The 21,654-nt window shown below is 35.3% G+C and overlaps 2 protein-coding genes across 4 annotated transcripts in view; one reads left to right on the top strand and one right to left on the bottom strand.

The window, feature by feature from the left end:
* The window catches only part of Msr-110, a 55,692-nt gene that overhangs the window by 20,269 nt on the left and 13,769 nt on the right, over window positions 1-21,654 (top strand). For all 3 annotated transcript variants that reach the window (XM_076122420.1, XM_076122419.1, XM_076122418.1), the window contains exons 4-6: window positions 770-942; window positions 2,508-2,651; window positions 5,154-5,328. In XM_076122420.1, the coding sequence (XP_075978535.1) occupies window positions 770-942; window positions 2,508-2,651; window positions 5,154-5,328 (492 nt within the window). The remainder of the gene's footprint in view (window positions 1-769; window positions 943-2,507; window positions 2,652-5,153; window positions 5,329-21,654) is intronic.
* LOC142978478 (uncharacterized) lies at window positions 19,191-20,096 on the bottom strand. The gene has a single exon (XM_076122947.1). The coding sequence runs from the start codon at window positions 19,969-19,971 to the stop codon at window positions 19,528-19,530; it is 444 nt and encodes a 147-aa protein (XP_075979062.1). The 5' UTR covers window positions 19,972-20,096; the 3' UTR covers window positions 19,191-19,527.

Below are 21,654 nucleotides of genomic sequence, written 5' to 3'. Positions count from 1 at the left end.
TTTGGTATATGTGCCTGCATACTATTTATCTCGTAGCAATAGAGCCAAAACGATTTTTGTAAATATGGCCACGATGAGTCTATATCTGTTTCAGATTTAACAAAAAGTTTATAGAATTCCTTAATCATAAAATTTGCAGCATAAATGATTCATTACGCTGTATGCAAATCTATGAATTTGTATCAAGGATTAACAAAAGTTAAAAAAAGAGACCAAAACGAATGATCTAAATCTATGTAGATGATAAAAGCGAGGACAATGCACTTTAAACGGATAAACAGTAATTATGTGAATTTCTAACAAATAAACTTTCTTCTTTATTATCTTTGTAAAATATGAGAGCAGATCTTTAATCTTATTTTATAAATGTCAACGCTTTCGCTTGCAGTTCCGATGTAACCGAAGTGAAAGTTTCCTTTCTAGGGATGAACTCGGGTCAGAGGTACACGGGGTCGACCGGCATCCCAACCTTCTTGTGCACTCATTACATCGCTTACCCACTTTAGCATAACTCACCATATGATTGTTTATTCCATACCAATTCGATTATAAAGAAATGTTTATTCAGCGTATCGCTGTGTTAATATTTATTTAAAGCACTTCTAAATAAATGAAATCGAGTCCGCTATAACCCCTCGTTGATTGCAGTGCCACCTGTTTCGATTTACTGACTTGATTACATTAATCTCAGTGGAATTTCTATTTCCCGCTGCAAATAGATCATGTTGAAGTTTGAATATTTAAATGGACATTTTGTTGGTATTTCCAGAAAATCGATGATGAAAGGAATGACTCCCCGAACTCAGCGAGCGACGAAAGCTCGGAGTCTGACAGTTCGGCCGAGGAGGAAGACGAGCTCGATGCGGTCAGGCCCATGTTCAAGCTGCCAGTACAGTTCGACCTCGACGAACTGGCCGGCGCCTTCCTGGCGAACAATCAGAAGTAAGTTACCCAACATCCTGCTATCGTCTCCAACCGACTTGATTCAACGAGTGCCTACTTAATTAGCTGCTGAATATATTATTTAATTATAATAAAAACACAGATTGGGAAACCTTGAATGTTAGTCTGCTCTACATATGTAGGTTGTTGATCACATTCAGAATAGATGATTCCTAGTGCTTATGAATATTCGATATGTTGTCTGACTTTATTACCACTTTATATTATTATTGTGTTTGAGATACATTAAAGTTGATTGAGGAATCTCAGCACGCGCATAACTTTGTAAATATTTTACTGTCATGACTCACTGCAGTAAGTATGAATTGCAGCCAGTTGAAGCACCTTTCTAGATACATAATAGCAACACGAGAGACACGTTGAATTATGTAAATACTTTAAAATGCTAGCTAAAGTTTGCTTGTCGTGACATACTATGCAGCTAGTCTAAAATGTTCAAATATGAATTCCTTGTTTTAGTTAAATAAATGTATAAATGCAGAAGTGGTTCCAGACGACCGTTACTTACCTAATTAACGAAATTTGAATGCGAATGAGACAACTAGAACTCATTTCAATAAGAATGTTTATCGATGAAAGCACCGTAATAACGGAGACTCGCCGAATACTGCCGGGTTTAGAGCTATTCATCAAGTCTGACTAGTTGTGAGAGAATAAAATGTACGTGCTGATAGCTAAGGCTTAATAATACTTATACATCTATGCAGTTTAATTAGTTACCAACTGAATATTTAACAAAAATGAGTAAGTTCCTTTTGTATTTATTCCGTGTTGCTTTGACTAGTTGCGTAACGCCGCCGTCGAAGGTAGACGAAAGGGAATTCTTGAAACTTGTGTAACATGCTCATAAAAGTTCATTGGTAGTCTGGCATAGGTGTGTGACCTAACACGCTTAGATGAATACCTCCTCATGTGCGATGTACCTCCTCTTTGTTCAAATACTTATTGTGAAACCATCTTTTGTTTAGCTATCGCTATTTATTTTTTATTCGGCGAATTGTGGGCTAAATATAGACACAGCTCAATAATATCGTTCCACTTTTTCTTAATGTCTTATTTGTAAAACACTTATTTCTTCAATAAAGTATACTGATTGTAAATTTAATTGTTCGCATTATTGAACAACACGGTCATTATTTCAAACGTAAGAAAAGATATCGATATAAATACCAATTACAATTTAGTAGCATTGGTTCACAAAACGTCCCCACGAAAGTAAATTTAATAATTGTAGGTCTATTATAATAAAATCGGCAAAAGGAAAAGTCTGCAATTAATTGAGAACACAGAAAGAGAGAGTTTTTTTATAGACTGTACATAAAAGGTAGCAACCAATCAGCCGTTTTGATTATTGTTGTTTGTTCTAGCGTCTTGGGGTGAAGGTTGAATGATTTTTATTGAAATTTTCCTCGCTTTTGTGCGGAAAATTTTTCACTTAACCTCTTACGTTGGAAGAGAAAAATAAAGATGCGGAGAATTTAAGGGAACTAATGAAAAAAGAGGCTTCGCAAACTGGAAAGTAATGGAGTGTAATTTTTTTTCAGAGGTCGTATGAACTGCATGGTTGAGAGACGTCGTGAAGACCCCATGGAGAAACGATTCCCCTTCAACATTCTCGGAGCCTTCGCACCTCGCAGCTCTCAGGCTGAACGCATTGCCATCATCTGCCACGGAGGAGATGAGCCTAGGTAAATTGGATTACGTTTGTATAAAATATTCAACAAACGGAAACATACATGCCATAAATAGTTACCAATCGCAATATATTGGTGCTACTGATTCCATCAAAGATCGGCTACAAGCTTTGTGTAGTCTCCGGTTAGAAATTTCTGTTTAAGCTTCTAGACATGCTTCCTCAATCACAGAACTTCGTGAATGGAAACTATAATTAACAATGTTTCCGTATGTAATATATTTGTAAACTTATGTAACGTGTTGATTTATTACATAAGCAGTAAAAACAAACAGCTTGCTCGCTTTAGTTTACATTTCGTAAGTAGATTAAAAATAAAATTACGTAATAACCAATATTGATCATTCGTGAGTCACGTGTAAATAAAATGTTGTTGTCAAGGGCGACTGGCTATTAATATATTTAACAACTTTTAGCTTCAGAAAATAGTATGAATAATAATATTGTATGGGAGGTTTTTTACAATGTCTATTTTGCGTACAAAACATATAGCACAGGGATCAAATTCTTTTGTTGGGTATTTTGCTTGGCTCGCATTGAAATGCGGCGGAGTGGACCGATTATTCCTGTTTCTCAGAAGTTCAGAGCTTGGAGTTCCATTCTCTTTATATTTGAATATAATACGTATGTTCTATGTGAGTGAAACCCCATATTTATTTTGGTCAGCGGTTTTTGCCATTTGAATGGTTATAGTGACGTTATTATGCCTGGAAAGGAAAATAACGCTAACAGAAAAAGCAAACTGAAAATGAAACAAAACCACTGATCTCCTAAAACAGATAATATTATGTAAACAAAATCGGTGCTTAAAGAACTTCATAATATTACGTAACGACGTTTTATATGTAATATAATGCACAAGAAATAATCCAATATCCAACGTGCATGATATAATCGACGTGATGTTGAAACAATCTTGTTCTATAAATAATTGTAATTATATTTACCATTGAGTTGATTTTTCCTAGTGTACTTGGCGCAAATATACCTGTACTGCGCTAACAATGAAATTGAGTCACACAAACATTCTCGTTACGAGACTCGTTGTTTCAATGTTAAATGTATAAATAATGAATGTTTACTTCTTAAGTAAATTGCGCCTGAATGACAAGTTCGCAAGAAACAAATTACAAAACATTATGTCCCCTCGATGATGATGACAAAGTGAAAGCTTTGAAGATTCCTCGTTGAGGAGAAAATAAAACGATTTGCAGACGCATTACTTGAGTGTAAGAAGTTAATTATACGGTAGTACTGAAATAACTTTGAATAATTTGTAAAGCCAAAGACATGTTTAGAAACTATTAGTTTGAGACTTTGGTTGTAAAAGCGGATATATCTCTTGACTAAAACACAAAGGAGTATAGAGAGGTGACATCTTATATGTTACACCTACGCGAGCCAATTAGCTAAGTGACGCTAATTCGTAGGTGGTGTATTAGACACGGTAGAATATATTTAGTGCCCGTAGTTTACTAGTTATTTCTTAATTAGGAATTATTTACGCAAAGGAAACTATGCGTTGGAACGGCAGGAACAGCATTTGATTTTCTTAATCGTTGTAGCCTTAAGTTAAAGTTATGTAATTCATATTTTCATGAATTTGTTGTGATTTCTCTATATTTTATTTTTCACAAAATGTCAACAATGCAACAAACATTCAAAGCTCACAAAATATCAGCATCGTGTCATATTCGTATAAAGCATTAGAATATAATATTTAGAAGTAGTTTAAATAAACGTTTGGCTACTGAAATAGAGCCTATAAATTTTCCGGAGGTATAAAAAACTTAAATAGTGATATGATAATGGTCCTACGCTTCTAGGATTCTTGAAAATTATAATTCTTTGAAATAGTACACGTGTACCGCTGTTATTACACGTGCAATGTTCATAAATAAGGTGTTTGTTTTGAATTGAATGTTGTTTGTACACTTAACTCGATTTGATTGATTTAGAACAGACAATGAATAAAGAACAATTACCTCGTTATGTTCCTCAAACAATTATTACGTAATACTATTATGAAAAAATCTTGACAATCATTGAATTCAATATTGATTTAATTTCTGACGTAGTTTTCTAATAGCCATATTAGTCATTAGTCATACCTAAGTAAATGTATTTACGACTTACTATTTTATTTATGTTATGTTAAATATTTATTTGCATTTAATCTGCCGGTTGCAATAACAATTCATGTTTATTACACACAATACAATCATAGTTAGCTAATCGATTTACGTAAGCGTAATCGCTGAAAATTTATTTATAATTGCCTTTTGTTTTGTAGCCTTGACAATGGGCAATTAGAAAAAAAAGAAATACGTAGCTTAGGTATAATACTTTTTCTAGGTAAAAGACATACCTGTATTTACTCTGATAAAGATATATGCATAATCGAGTCATGAGGACATCATTTGGACAGTTGAAAGCTTATTGTTAAATCCAATTTGAAATCTATGGTGGAATTACTAAATGGATGTGATTGTTTCAGACCCATGAACTTCCCGGAGCCTCAGTCGCAGGTGTTCGCGTTCCCCCTGACAGGACCAGTGAGGCTGCCCCTGAGGCCGCAGCCCGAGAGGCCCGGACCTCCGCCACCCGCCCCCGGCCCCCGCATGCCACCCTTCGCGCCCATCTCTCACCGCCCAGCACCTTTCCCGCTACCTGTAAGTACACTTTATTGAATGCATTGACATTTATTCTTATTTTACTGCAGTTCAGATTTACCTCAGCCATATTTAAGAGGCAATCGTGAACAATGGATTCCAGGATTTATCGGATTCAATTAAGCTTTTTGTGATTTAACGAAGGATTATTTTAAAAGTGCATAAACACGTCGCATTGCTAGAATAAAAGGATAGTTAAAAAAAGAAGATTGATTGACACTGACTGAACCAATTTACCATCAACATTTTCACACAAGGTGCTATAAAATTACAGTAATTAACGTGGTTCTAAGGTAGTCTCCATTCAAGCTTCCTTACAGGGTTATCAATTAGGGTCGTGTTTAACAATTTTTATACTCCACTTTACATATCTCTTCACTCGCGAGCTTTATAAGGCGTAATGTTCTATCAAACGTGCATACATGTACTTATAGGTAGGTACTATAAAAACTCGGAAGCTAAAATCACCTTGCGGTTAGAACGAGTGAGGAATCTTAATGTGGAGATCAGAACTTTGTAATTGACCATTACCTGCCTTGTCTTCCGTGTCATAAAGAATAAGACCATTATAAGTAATTAAATTAATGGCAGAGGAACACTTCTTAATGCACATAGTAGAGATAATGGATGACGGTATAAAGCGATTGAACTAAATATACATTGTCGGGATAATGTCTTCAATCGTAATGTTTTTTATGGATGTCACTTGACGTTCATGTAAGTTGTATTACACAAAGGAATGTAAACCATAAAAGATTGTGCTGCAGCCAGAGTACCGGCACGCAAATATCAACAATACAATATAGAATGCAACAGTTGGACTTCTGTAGCATGATTCTCTACAATTGGAACCATCCAAAATCGAGAGTTGGACATTTAAAATGTACTGCCAAAATAGTTTCTATCACGCCCGCTAGAGGCGCTAAAGCGATTGTCATACAAAATTGTTCAATAGCTAGCCGGTTGTGGTAGTCGATTGACGTACAGAATCATGGTTCTCCGAGCTAAATTGATAATTTTGATTAACGCTTGGAGCGATATTTAATGTTCCAGGAAGTAAATTGCGACAATTCACAAATGATTCGTCCCGCCATCTTAATCCGGTATTATTCTATGAAGCTTTTAGTTATTTCTTTGTTATAGTAGTATCTCTTTAGTACACTCATTACGTTCATCCCGTGTGTGTAGGAAAATGGTACATAATATGAATTGGTATTTAGGTCAAGTGAGATCGTGATTGCTGAGGATTATCCTTCGGTCGTGTCGTATTCTACCCGAGTGTTCTAACGCCGTGAGTTCTTCACTATCGATCAGGCTTAAGACAAAGGTTTACCGTGAAATGCACAATACCGACAGTCAACCTGACGTTCTTTCATTATTTATTGCTTTTCTTTAGAAATTTTCCTCCCCGAGAGGGAAAAACGAACACGATAATAGAACCAATAATTTACTTTTAATATTTTATTTTAACTAGACCGAAAATCTGAACGAGAATAATGTAAACCAAAATGTTTTTGGAATGTTAAATATTTTCTCAGTCACCAAGTACACTTTTATAAAAATAATCTTCTAAAAATAGTATTGATTTAAAAAAGGAAGCTGTCCACTTTTCTTTCAGAGTACTTTAATTCCGGAAAAAGAAGATTTATTGTTATTGGTAAAAAACTACACCATGTCGTCAAGCGAAATAGTCGAATATTTCTTAGAGATTTTCAGATTGCTCTTTAGGGTTGTTTTACTTTAAATTTAAAAAATCGATTACCACAAATTCTTACATAAATATTCATTTGCACAGGCTTTAATCCCTCTTAAATTAAATTTAACATAAATTTGTTTGTTTTTACTTTCCATTGTTAAAAAAGTAATACTCATTAAAGTTTTTGTCGAAATTTGTGAACGTTTACGGTTGCACAACTAATTTCTTCAGCTAAATAAAATGTCTACAAAAGTTATAGGTTGGGTAACAGATACGGAACCGAAAATTAATGCGTGTCCGACACGCACTTGGCCATGCTTTTTTACTAAAACAGCTGTTACATTTTTATTTATGTTCAATCAATAATTTGGATTCAGTAAGATTTATGAGACGTGCTTTCCGAAATAAACCTTAGAAATTATGTTAAACCGAATTAGCCAAAAACTGTTTCATGTCTCGAAAAGGAATATACATTATATACATCGTTTATTTTGGAAATTTGAAATTCCTTTACTAATGTTACTAAATTGTCTAAAAAGAAAATAAGCAGTTTCAGTTAAATAACAATAAATTACAGATCAACCATAAACAGATTTTACCTTCGTTTCTTAACAATACGATTGATACGGAAATACGAACAATTTACAATATAATAGAGCTTTGAACAACATAATTCTCTCAGTAAGTACGTACATAAGAGTAAATTCATCAAATTAATGGCACGCTTCCCTAGAGTCGTGTAATGTCGACCGCTGTAATACACCGGCAAAACGAAGCCCATTGTGTTTCTTTAAGAGTTTGGACGTAGTTTCGGCGAACTAATGATTTCTATTGTTATTGTTGATATGTACCTACCTACAGGAACATGGCTATATTGACCGCTTGTTGCTATCTTAATATTCATACACACGATATTCCCACACGTACATAAATAAATAGATATGTTAAGACAAATATGGCGACGACGATCGTTAGCGATTCAGGGAAAGTTGCTTTTATTGGAGTTTCGAGAGTTTGATTGTTATTTTAATAGCAGAGAATCTTCTGGTCAGTAGACATGATGTGCAATAAACAATGAAAGTAATGTTTGTCCGTGCAATGTGTATTGTAAGAACGTTTATGACGAGTGCCGTGTAAACTCCCATGTTACGGCCGCCATAATAATTTAATTACATCACGTCACAATATGATAGACGCCTCGGATTAGTGTAACGCCCACCCAATAACTCAATTATTATTTTCCTTGGACCAATTTTGTAAATAATATGATTAAGCTTTGTTTGTTCCTAAGCACTACGATATATTGGAATGTAATAAAATTAAGTAACACAATGTTCAAGATCTGAAAGGTTAGGGCTTAGGGATTATTAATAACATACTTTCATGCTTAACAGTACTTATTTGCAAAACTATTTACTTAAAATCTTGCAAATGATCATTTACAATATCATAAATCCTAACTATCATATTGATCGACCGTATAATTAAAACAAATAACGTATGCGAGCATAATATCGGCACAAAAACGATTTTAATTAAGCAGGTACATAGAACATGTATATTTTAGACTAGATGAAATTAAATTTGCGATTAACACGATAACGGGATGATGAGGTCGGCTACTCGTTGCGGTGATGTAATTCAATGAAGTCGATGCGCAATTTTCCAATCTACAGAACAAACCCGTACGTAGGTCGTTGGCGCACCTAGCCACCTACCTACTAACTACAAACACGTATGCTCCAATGATCTCAACCCCGTTATGCGATAATTAACTTTCAACTAGTATATGTCTCACTGATTGATTTTATCGACTACCTGTCATGTTTCGTTATGGATTTGTGCAGTTTTTTTTTTTTAATTCTTCGCGTTATTGGTATTTTAATAAAATGCAGTTCATGCGTGATACTAGGAAATCTTTGAAACAGATAACATAGAAAGACACCAATATTTAAAGAATAGTTGTGTTTTGACGTCTTCAGTAAGATTTATCATAACTAAAATGTAAAGCCAATTTTTGTATAACATTACGTCCAAGTTGAAAGCAAACGACCTCAACAAAACAGTTATATAAAATAATAAAAATATATTCTTATTGTTATCACCACGTCCCTTCTTAAATTAGAAAATTCCAACCTGAAAAATGTGTGTATTAAACAAATGTTGGCCTCCACGATGTGTAAAGATCCGTAGGTCTCACGCTTTCATCTACAAACACAAACATCGGACATTGTGTGAAAGCTGAGAATTATGAATGGGCACGTGTTCGCTACAAAAATAATTTCGCGAAGATGAATCACTTCCACCTTTTCTTTTTTTGGCAAATACAGTCCCGCCTAGTTACCGCGCTCATAACATAGATTATATTAGGCGCCCCAGTGGGCGGAATAGCAAAAGAATATTTCTTAATTACTTATTATGTACTTGGTACGAAAGTAACACAGTAAAGTAAGATGGAGTTTATAGGTAGATAGATATACTTTATAAAAAGTTGTGTGTTTCATCGAATAAACTTGGCAGGTAAGTATGTAAATGAGTAAGTTTTGGCGAGAATATAAACAGCTGATAGCAGCCCACGTTCTCGTTTCATTTCCAGATTAAGATCGAAGTTTAATGGATGGTAGATACTTATGAATTCTTTACGAGCCAGTTTTCTGACTGTTCCGTAGTTAATCAGGTGAGACTCAACTCAGCTTAAGGATTTGCCCGTTGAGATCCATTTTAAATCAGCTTTATGCGTAACCAATTACGTCTCCAAATTTAAGGGGCGTTTTGTTCAAATTGAAGAGATCTCAGACGGTTTTATTAGTTGACTTTATGAAACTTGTTGTTTTTATATAGCTTAAGTTAGTAGGTACCTAACGTTGGAATCGATCGATAAAAGTGCTTAATGCATGAAAATACTGGTTATAATTCACTTTAGGGTTATTTTATAGTAGCTTTTAGTATAATTATCTTTAGAATTTTGTAGTTTTACGTGTAGTTTATAATTATATCCTTTTGCCTGTTAGTAATAAGAGGTTAATTGCAGACCGCCGGTTGGGCAACAGTGATGTCGGTGTTAGCCACGTTAAAAAATAATGGAAACAAAAAAAAATGCTAGTTTTACAGCCAAAACATTTTAATTGTGTTCTGGGTAAGCGATAGTCCGTCCGCCCAGGTTGCCGCCGTTGTTCACCGCCTTGGTTGAAATTACCTAGCTTGGTTAATTGTAAATGTATTAACAGGTTAACTGTCAGTGTAGCAGACACAATAGTTAAAACAATTAGCGTGTTCGCATGTGATCCACTGGACACTGAGTTAATTAATTTATTCACCTACATATAGGAAATTAACGCCTACGCCTGCCGTATTTTACGATTATCATGCAACGGTACATATAGTTCTGGTTTGTAAAATAGTGAAAACGATCAATCAATTAAGTTATGGTGCGAGACAAAGTGGTTACCAAGGACATATTTTTACAGCCACTTACATCATTACCACTTTTCTAACAAGATACGTGCGCGGTGCAATTTAAAATTCTTGCGTTAAAATGCATTAGACATAAGTACGAGCAAGATGGAATGAAAGTTTACATTTTGTTACTTTGATAACAGCGTGTATTCAAGGAATACGACGACGTCAAGTAATTGCATGGAGGTACTATACAGGCACTACTAAACTCCTTGAAGCTTTCATCTTTTGCAATATAGAGATACTAATATTCATCCAAACTTTCACGTTTATTGTTGTGTAAGCACTTGTAGTCAGTGTCTTGTCAGAAATGAATTTTCCGTGAAATAACGTCGGGAACATCCGGGTTCATTTGAAAGTATGGCAAAGCTATGTAAAGAGGAAGCTGCCTTGAAATCCAACCACGCGTCTCCATTTCCCCCGCCCGCACAAAGTGAAAGAGAAACGCTTTTTGTCATTTCACCTACCTTATACATTCACCACATCTATGACCATATTTTTGGTTCAATTTAGAGCTTAAAAAAAAATCTTTTATACTTTTCGTGTGTCAATATAATGTTATAAAACAATTTTGGCGTATTTTAAGTTCCAAGTATGAGCTTAAATACATAGAAAGTCTTAGAACTCCCACTTTGCGCAAATAATTGAATATTTCCTTTATGGAAGCACTTAGTTCAGAAAAGAAAACATAAAGTAACAAAGTGTAAGCTGTGCAATATAAAAGAGTCTATTTCAGTAAATAAGTCGTTGCGTGTTGCGCTCGTTCTCAACCCTCCACAATAGATATCGTCAACAAAGTAAACGCAACAACAATATCTGCTTATCTGATAAAGTTCTACTCATACGTGAGTATAGGATTTATATAAAGTCGACATCGTGAACTTTATACGTAGGTCGCGCTGTGTGACTGTGTGGGGTGAAAGCCTCAACTCCGTAATATACCTCCTTTGTCACGGGCACGTAGTTTCTTCAATTTGCCAACGATTATGGTGAAATTTCACACGATGCTTTTAGTATGCCCAAAGGCGGATACAAAGTAAAAGTAAGAAAATGTTTTTATTTCGCGGGAGCTTTCCCATAAATGGAGCATTCGCATAGACTTTCACACTGTAATGCGAGAATATTTTTGTTGAAAAAATGGAGAATACAATACATGCCTTCCATATATTATATCAGATGATTCCTTGAGTATATTCCTTTCATATTCTGTAATTATCATACGAGCCATTTACCATTAGCGTCTATTATCATTGTTCTGTACATCTAAAGTTTTGTATGTCATTTACATGTAAATGTAGAAATTAGTTGAGTTGTGACTGTTGTGAGCACAGTATTAATGGCAGAGTAACTTGTCTATGTACCAGTAAATCGATAGAAAATATTTAGTACGAGGATAACGAACAAAGCTGTTTTGTCTTATTAACTTATATATTATTAGCGCTTTGGAATTTGGATTCCTTTCAAATATATAAATAATAATGATAAACTGGTTGTTTTCACATTTAAGCATCTAAGTTCAAATATCGCGAGGCTATTTTCAGAACGTTGCAATACATAAACCACTATTGCAAACAAAAATACGGCGATGAGAATAATTGGAATCCAATTGTTTTGTGAACTTTTTTGTTTCAATTTATAATAGCAATGATACGGGATTATGTAAAGTAAACAGGAAGCAACTGATCAAACAAACATGAAGTCGTTCCTCTTTGATTAATTTTATAAATAATAGATAGTAAAGTTAATTGGCAGATGTGTAATAACCGGATCGTGTTCAATTCGTCATAAATAAATATTTATAAATCCGGTGTATCATTAGCCGTAGTGTATGTGAAGACTGTTCACTTCATTTAGTTACTTGGAATCATTCATTCCAAGTTTTAAACTTGCAGTTGTCAAAAAATGTGCAAAAATCAGTGTCGGTCGGTCATTGACCCCGTCACCGGTTGTTCAGTGCACATGGGCTTATGCAATCACGTTCGTTCCGGTTTTCGGTTCGCGTTTACTTGTTTTACCCTTTCATTTATCATTATCGAGCGCAAGAACAAAAACAACATAGCTGAACCATAAAACACGATAAAATTGCTTCATCGTTGCGTGTGACCATTTTATGAAACGGCGGAAATTGACTTTATTATCTAGGGAACATTTGGTACCTACCATTAAAATTATTGCAGTACAAAAAGCTTTGTAATAGCTTGTGTAACGGTTAACTGTTCTAAGTGTTAGTTACTGTACACGATTGGATAATATATACAAAAATCACGCGTTTATAGGAAAGTAAAAAGTGTAAGTTGGAATAAATATTGCTCTCCAGAGTATATGTTAGAAAAACGTACGTGTTGGAGCACAAACGATTTCTTTGTTCCCGTTACTGTTTTCGTATAATCGTTTTTCCTGTTTACTTTTTGGCGATATTTCCTTGACGTGTGGAAATAAACTTAAAATGACTCTCGAAATCGATAATCGATGTATTAATAAATATAGGTATAATACATAACCACGACTATGTTAATTGAGATAAAAGAAAGTATTGAAAGATTATACGTTATTAGCGACAAGTAGCGACTTTCAAAACCACTTAACAAACTTGTTCTGTTTATAAACCTAAACAAAAAAGAAAATGGCTTTCAATGAATATTTTATGTCCAGGTTTATTATTAGAAGAAACAAATTAATTTTACTGCTATGATTACTGAAGTAAATATAGTTTTGTAAAGAAACTAGCGGTTACTTGAGATTACGCTAAGTAATTATGTTTTTGCAAAGGATCAAAGTTCTAAAACTTAAAATGTCTCACGCCTACAACGTTTTGATTCACTTGAACCGACAAAATTTAAGTTTTGCGTAATTACAACGTTAACTTTATACTTTAAGGTAATCTTATACGTAGACGTGAATTTACACGTAAAATTAGTATAATAATAATATATTCTTCTATAAAACATAAATTAAAGTAAGACGTAGATAAAATACTTTTGTATGAATGAAATGATTCAAGTCTCGTAGTTTCAAATGTATGAAGCCTCTTCCTGGACATCTCGTGTGGTGACAGGCGCTTGTGGGGGACGCTACGTTGTGGTGTGAGGGTGGGGAACAAGACATTTAGAATTTGGACACGAAGGGGGAGGCGCGAAAGTAAACAAATGTAAACGTTTCCGATCACAACAAACAATCGGGCTCTCGAGACGCTCGCAGCGACGCTGAAGGCTTAACACGGCCGCTCAATAAAACGATACAAATTTCAAATTAAGTTTGAATATTATTGATCTAGTAGACATGCTTCGTGAATCTGTATATAATATTTCTGTTATATCGTGAATATTAAACGAATAGGCGATGCCTCGGTACATTGCTACAGTTATGACGAAACAATGTAAATATGCTTAACGACTGTGGTGTTTTTGTACTAGCTATGGATGTTATATTTGGATGCCGAGCCTTTAATTAGTTCCAGGTAGAGCAGCCTTGAGATATAATCGTGAACAACATTATACATTGTCTTCGTCATTATTTAAGGTCAGATCATCAAGAAATTAGTAAAACATACAATTGATATGCTTTTTTATCGCGCGACGCCTTCAAATGACTACCTGGCGCTATAAAATAAAATAGGAAATAAAATAAACCTTTATTTAAGTACGTGTTTGTTGACGTAAGTAGGTGTACCGACAGTTCTATGTACTGTAAATAATGAGTTGAAGTCCGACATAAAATTGCTGTGAAGGGTAAAGTAATAGTCGCGACACGACATCACATTACTGACGTGACATTTACAATAACAGAGCGACGGGGGTTGTCTCGATATAACGCCGCACCACTCCTACAACACGCCTAATGAAATAGAAAAAAAATATAACAATTCTCTTCACTGTCAACACGTATAAAAGTTGTTCGTGACAGTTTGATACCACACCAAACAATCGAGTTTTATCCACAGGACAACATAATAGCTTACAGACTTCCTGTTCAATGTAGATTATTTCTGCGGCGATAATTACATCCCGACCTCATCTTCATACCTGATAAATGATTACTTCCATTTTGATTTATAACATGAATAATAATACTATTATTTTATAATATATCCACGTAAAGTACTTCAAATTAATAGGTTAGGCCTTGAATAGGTCGGCTCTACTGCAAGCGTACGTTGTACCAATAAAATTATTTATTCATGTACAGTTTTTGTCTAAGATTTGTTCCGTTTGATTTCACAAGTCATAGGTTTACATAGCGGTGTTCTAAGTGGTGTGAGGAGTGTTATGTTCATACTGTTATTTGTGTGTGTATATAGTCTTTTTAGGATATAAATAACAGATTGGCACAGAAAAGTATCACCTATAACAAGATCACGTACCACGCTCGCCGCCGTGGCACGCCGCGGACGATATTTCCTTCAGATAGCTATGTATTGCTGTGTCGACGCCCGCTCACACAATTGTCTGAACTCTATTCGTAGTTTCATCGCAAGAATTTATTTGGACTTAGCGAATATAAAATTCTTTTAGATGCTCTATTCTATTTATTTATTGATTGAAGTAAACAAAGACAGCTAGCACACATTCTCAGGTGTATGGTCCTAAAGATGGTAATTGTTATCTCACTTAGTCACCCACACTGTTATGCTGATTCTTGCTCGTAGTATTTCAATCAAGTAAAAAAAGCGTACTAATAATTTAGCTGAATAATTTAAATATATCAAGTACATTCCTATTATAGAATTTCTCCGAACTAGAATAAGCTTATGAAAGCCAACAGTTATCTGTAGGTATACACAGGTCTACAATAGAAACTCGGTCGTGGGATCTATCATAGCAAACTATTATTCCTAGCCTAGATAAACTGTTATTACAGATATAATCCTTAAAAATACAGCGTGATTTCAATATAAGCTCTTACTAAGGCGTTTCGTGTTACCGTCCCCGGGGCGATGAAAACAAATTTGTTTTTAGATGGCGCGCGGGAGCTGTTGGCTACTTTAATTTTAAATGAGCACAGGTGGAGGATAACTGATTAAAAATAAGGCCAATTTGAATAAGCGTAATGAGGTATTTACTAAACGTTTTAGCTTGACAGGTAATCGAAGTACATAATTAATTAATCGATGTGTTTATTCAGTTGGTAGAGTTGTCGGTGCGCGCACTAAATTGTGGTTAAATAAATAGAACGTGTTTCACGTAGGTATTGAAATGAGTGGGTAAATGAGAACAAGGGGCGTAGACTTGCTAGCACAGATCAAGAATAGCGGGACTAGATCGTGAGGGTACAGAAGACAATTATTAGGTGTCAGTCGGCCGCCCGACAGACTGATCGTTCATCTCAAAGAAAGTTAACTGTACTTGACATTGACGGTTTACACGTTTGACAGCTTAACAATTGCCCAAGTGAAATGAGCACTCGCCTTTATACTTCAAAGACATGTAACCTCAAAAGAAACGTCGGTGGAGACGAGCATCTTGTAAATTGTACGCGTTCAATTATAAATGTATGTTATGTTGTGATTCAAAGGTTTTTATTATTCTTTGGGTTGTTTTCATTTGTATTTTTCTGATGTATCGCGGAAGAAGTTGTTGTCGCATTAATATGCATATCTTTCTTGTATGTTTTCCTGATCAGTCTTTGAATTATAATCAAAAGCACTTACCTTTGCAATGAATAACAAATACGATACGGTGTCATGGATTCTAGTAATATTCATTAAAATGTAAACATGAAACATTTGTTACCCACACATAGAAGTCTGTTGATGTCTGAAGAACTCGACAAATCTACATACGATAAAATATTACTCCGATATTGATAGGTAATATGTTCGTTTTATCAGACATCTCAATTTAAGAATCATATTACAATTCTTCCCAGTTCTAGAAATACCCGAAACTCTACCTTATTTGTGGCATTCAATTCAAAGATTAAGATAAATCTATAGAATGTATGTACCTATCAAGTGGGGCAAGTTGTGGCTTCAAGTCCTCATTCTAATAGGGGAGTAATCTCAGCGCTATTACACGGTACATTACTATCGATCGATTCACCTTTGTCACAGCGCTGCGATCAATGGGTAAAAGTTGGTGTCTTCTATATGAAAGAGCGTTGAACATAAAAGCTTCTAATCCAAGACTCATTTGTTGTTATTTCGAGCGAATAATTAATGCTAATGTTGACATTTGAATAGAACAAACATATTTTTGTACTCGTGAAAGAAAGTTGTCGTTTACGACTTTCCTTTCTCGAACGGTTTGAAAGTAAAATGCAACTTTTCCTAGACCTACATTTTCATATGGTCATCATTTTGAAGGCAAAACTATGAAATTATTACCTACTGATTATTTTTCTTTAGGTATTTCTTATTTTAGAGTAGTTTTCTCTCTATATAATACTGCATATCTATGTACTATGTATATTGTATCTGTATAGAATATTTACGCCTATTTTCACTTGACCACGATACACAGCTCAATATAATAAACAAACATTTAACAGTTAATTAAATATTTTCACTGGTTTTAGTATGTTAACATCTCATAAAATATTAAGATGTTTTTATTAGGGCGTTTAAGCGCAAGCATCTGACAGTAATTGTTTGCGAGTTGAAGGGCGGAGGGTAGAGTCGCCCGGAGCGGAGTACACTGCACACTGACAGCCTGTCAACAAGCTGCCAAAACGACGAATAACATTCTTAATGTTATCTCAAAATCTGTTTCAATTATATGCTTTAGACAAACATTGTCACAGGCGTTGTGCCAAGTGCCGATTTTTAGCATTAAATATTTTTTTTTGTTCTTTGAAAAAGACAACTCCCAAACTAAGAATTGCTCTTGTGTCGCGGGGACTTTTACAAACATACAAACAACGGACACAAACCAGATCCGAAACAATTATTTGTGGATCGCACAAATAATTGGTGCGTGTTGGAATCGAACCCACGTCCTCCCGACGCAGTGGTAGTGGCGTGGTAACCAAAACCACTGCGCCACGGAGTCAGTCAAATATGACAAGATCTTTTTGTAAAACTCCAGTCTAGTTACATGTGAGGTTATATCGTCAAGGTTCCCTGCGCGTTCGGAAGTATCCAGCTACTAACAAGAATTTTACCAAAAAAAGAAACACCTTGGCAGTCTTAGTTATGTAATAACGAACTACGAAATCCATATATTTTTATTATAGAAGATTAACGAACATCAAATTTGAGTATGTGTTTAGTTTTAATAGATCTTAAACTATGAAAAGTATCAAACCGCATTTATTCTTCGGTAACTCCTGAATTGTGTAATGTTAAAGCACGCAATATTTATGATCTCTGTTTGTTTTTATTGAAGTGTCTTTTTAGTATATTGACATTAGAATATTAACTATTACGTTATATTTGAAAACATATTATAACATAATGTATTTTTTGTTTTTTATTCGGGACACTTGTCGAGTTTTTTTGTTTAAATCTGATATGAGTAATGTTTGGAATATAAAACGAACGAAAAGGAAATAATATAATATGGCACTTACGTACACTGTTGTGTGTTGAAAATGATACGAATATGTCGATAATGATTTTATTTTAAAGATATGAATAGTAAAAAACTAACTAGGTATTCAACTAGTTTGACTGACTTGACTTTGACTTACCTGCAAGGCAATTGTATATGCTATAAACTTAGTAAGTTTAAGAGCCAAGTGTCAAGGAATAGATACAATGTAGAGTTATAATAAATATGTTTATACTTTTGTATAAATCTAACTATATATTGTACTATGCAAACGAACCAGTAGACAGGTTTGACGAGCTTCTATAATATAAGTAAGTTAAAAATAGTTGTCATCTTCGAGACGCACCAGTTTTCTGTACTTTTCGTTAGCATATATTTGGCAAAAACTAAAGTTGTTGTAATAATATGTCGGTTGGAAAGCCATTTTATATTGATGGTTGAAGGTAATCGTATTAAGGCTAATCATATCCAGTCGCCTTGTGTTGGGTAACGATAGTTTCGATAATTACTGCAGCAATTCAAGCATGGCTTCAGTACCTCGCAGGTCTTTGTGTACTACGTCTGAACAGCTTCGCTGACACCGATTGTAACAACTGCATTCTAACCTCGCATACATTATATTTCATTGTCCTCATTACTAAATGATAGGGTCTAATTACTGTAATAGGTATGCACTGTGCGAGACTGTTCATATTTACACGCGATGCCTTGATTACAATATTGATAGGTACTCATTCTATTATACTGCAGATATTATATCTTGGCACGTTTCTTATACAATTATAATACTTTAAATGATATCGAACACAAAAAATTTGAATACGTGACCTTATAGACCAAAATGACGACGTGAATCTATGTATACTTGTTAATATAAAACTAGTGAATGTTTGAACATTGAAGTGAACGAATTTGAATTTGAAATTATTTATTCCGCAATACATATTTTAAATATAAAAATATGATAATTTTGTTTTTGTTTATATGTTGTTTGTTGGTCTTCGATGAACTTCATATTATTATTGCAAAACACTGTCTACGCGTTCAGTTAAGATAACTATAGTTAACACTTACTTTTTACCTTTCAAACATAAACTAGAATAACAATCCCTTGAAAACTAGGGAAATCGGGGAAATTTATGTAGAGCCTGTAGATCACTCCACTTAGAACTTTCTTAATGATATTCTCGTCAGGCGTTACTGATATGTTGATGAAATCAAAGTTATTGTATGTTTATATTTTGTATATTATCTTACTTAAATCTACAATTTCTAATTACACTCTTAATCAATATTAAATCTAATACTCTGTCAATCGTTGCCTCCTAACCGTTTAGGTAACGGCATAACTCGAGAGTTCGATCACAGCCACTTCATATAAATAACGTAAAGTGTAAGTACAGTCTACGTGCGTCGTGTGCGCATGTACAGGGGATGCGCCCGCGGTGCGGCGCGCGGCGCGGTGCCCGGGCGTCCCATTGTACCATCAGTGCAGCCTTGACATTTGGTGGAGGCGTGCATCGCCGCGCCGGCGAGTCGCGGGTAATCGCCCAGCGGCCACTAGCCCCAGCGACGGGAGCGGTTATAGTTCGGCACTGCCAGATATGGGTACCGCGCCGGCACCCTCACGTTCTCCAGGTTGTATCCTCGTCGTTGTCGCACTAGTTGAGGACTCACTTCGCTGTCTACTTGTCTCTTGGCCGGTCTCACTATCGTTAGCACATTTGATTCTAATATCACATTATCGGCGATGACGGCGTCATTGGGCAACGGTTTGGTGATGAGCTTCGCCTTATTCTTCTGAGAAGCTAGGTATTCCGCGTCGAGGACGTAACCGTGTGGATGAGGCACTTGGTTAAAGCTGGAGGAGTCTATTTCCCTCTCGAAGCCGAGGCGGTCCCGGGGCGCTGCGAGCGCGGGCGCGGCGAGCGCGATGACAAGCGCGAGGAACGCGTGCATGATGCGGTGTGTGTCGAGTGTATGAGCCGCGCACGACCAACACATTTTTATATATACCTACCTCCGATCGATATTCGTGCCCAATTTGTGTAGGTACTTATTTATTTTTTTGTGATCGTTACGCGCGAGACGCTCTTGAACTTGGTAGTTTATTGCGGAGATGCAGGCCGACAATGGCGGCTCAGGGAGTCGGAGCCTCCGCCGGGAGCTCGGCGCGGTCGCCTGCCGCCATGCCGGTGCAATTATTCGTATAATTTGATGCACCGGTGGCTACGAACGCTCATGAACCTTGTTCCACTTACATTAACCAACATTAAGAGATGTTCGCAGCGGCACAAGGCGACCGTTACATAGTTGAAGTGTGCTTAGATTGGTATCATTAAATGTGATATCAATCGTGATTAAAGTCAATGTTGGCCCAAGATAGCTTTTGTGAACTATTCGTTCTCATTAAGTAGTGAGTCAGGAGTATTTCGTAATTACAATTAACAAGCATTGTTGTGTAGACATTGTTCTAACCGCGGCACGGCATCTATTATAATATTATTTATAAAAATGTTTACACATTTAAAAGTTTAATTGTGCACAGGGCATACAACAACTTCAAATTGCACATTTACGTACATAAGCACGATCTGTTCAAGGATAATACACAGACAACAGTTAAACATTTAAAGCACCGCCATACTTTGTCTTACGCATATTATCTTACTTGAGCTTCTCTGTTGTTGTTGGAATCTCAAACAATTTATGTTATGATTTTGTATAAAGTATTCGCGTATATGTGAGTTTTCCAACCTTCAATATGATTTATGACAAGAATAAATTAATCACATATTATTCTCACAATTTTGAGTTTTTATTGTCACAAATAGCTATTAATTGTTATTGCCAGTTATCAAGATAATTTGTTTGGTATTTATTCGTTTGTGGTCGATTACAAGTTGAAGTCACTTCGACCAACGATTTAACAGTAGTAGTAGAAGTACAAAAAGGTCCCGGTTACAAAAGTTTTATTAAATATCCTTGCAATTTGAAAGTAATGAATGAAATTTCCTAATTCCAGCTTTATAAAATACAAAACTATGTGCATTAATTTTATTTTAATATTTAACACAATTTATTTCAATATAATACCACTTTTCTACCACTCTAGTTACTGCTAGAGTAAGAACGAATTTATGTCAAAAAGTGACAACACTCACAATAGTTATTTAAGCATTTGCTAAATGTTTTTAAGTAACGTTTTGTTTTTACAAACCTTTAGGACTTAGTCGCGACCGCAGAAACAGTCGCAACCAGCTTAACGCCATCAAACAAAAAAGTTATTTTGACTGTTCCGAGATTAACACATACAGTTCGTTATGTTTGTGTTTTCGTTATGTTTACTCTACTAGCTTTTGTCTGCAGCTCCGTCCGTGTAAAAGACTTATTGGGAACCAGGTATCCAGGTTATTGTATTGTCCCCACTGTCCCATCAAAATTAGTTCAGCATTTACTAGAGAGTCCTAGGTAGAGACAAATATACAAATATTCAATCGTTTTTGGGAATATAAATACTCACGAATATACGTACTATGTTAAAAATAAAGGGTTGACCATATCATGCTTTGTCTACAAGCTGGTCATATACATTTTCCGAATTGGGAGTTAAATTAATATAGCCTCGATGATTACCATCACTCATATTAAAATTTATAAACGTATAACTTGTCGGCTGTTGTAGGA

The sequence above is a fragment of the Anticarsia gemmatalis genome, chromosome 14, assembly GCF_050436995.1.
Source record: "Anticarsia gemmatalis isolate Benzon Research Colony breed Stoneville strain chromosome 14, ilAntGemm2 primary, whole genome shotgun sequence".
Classification (NCBI taxonomy): domain Eukaryota; kingdom Metazoa; phylum Arthropoda; class Insecta; order Lepidoptera; family Erebidae; genus Anticarsia; species Anticarsia gemmatalis.
This window is presented reverse-complemented; position numbering and strand designations above follow the sequence as displayed.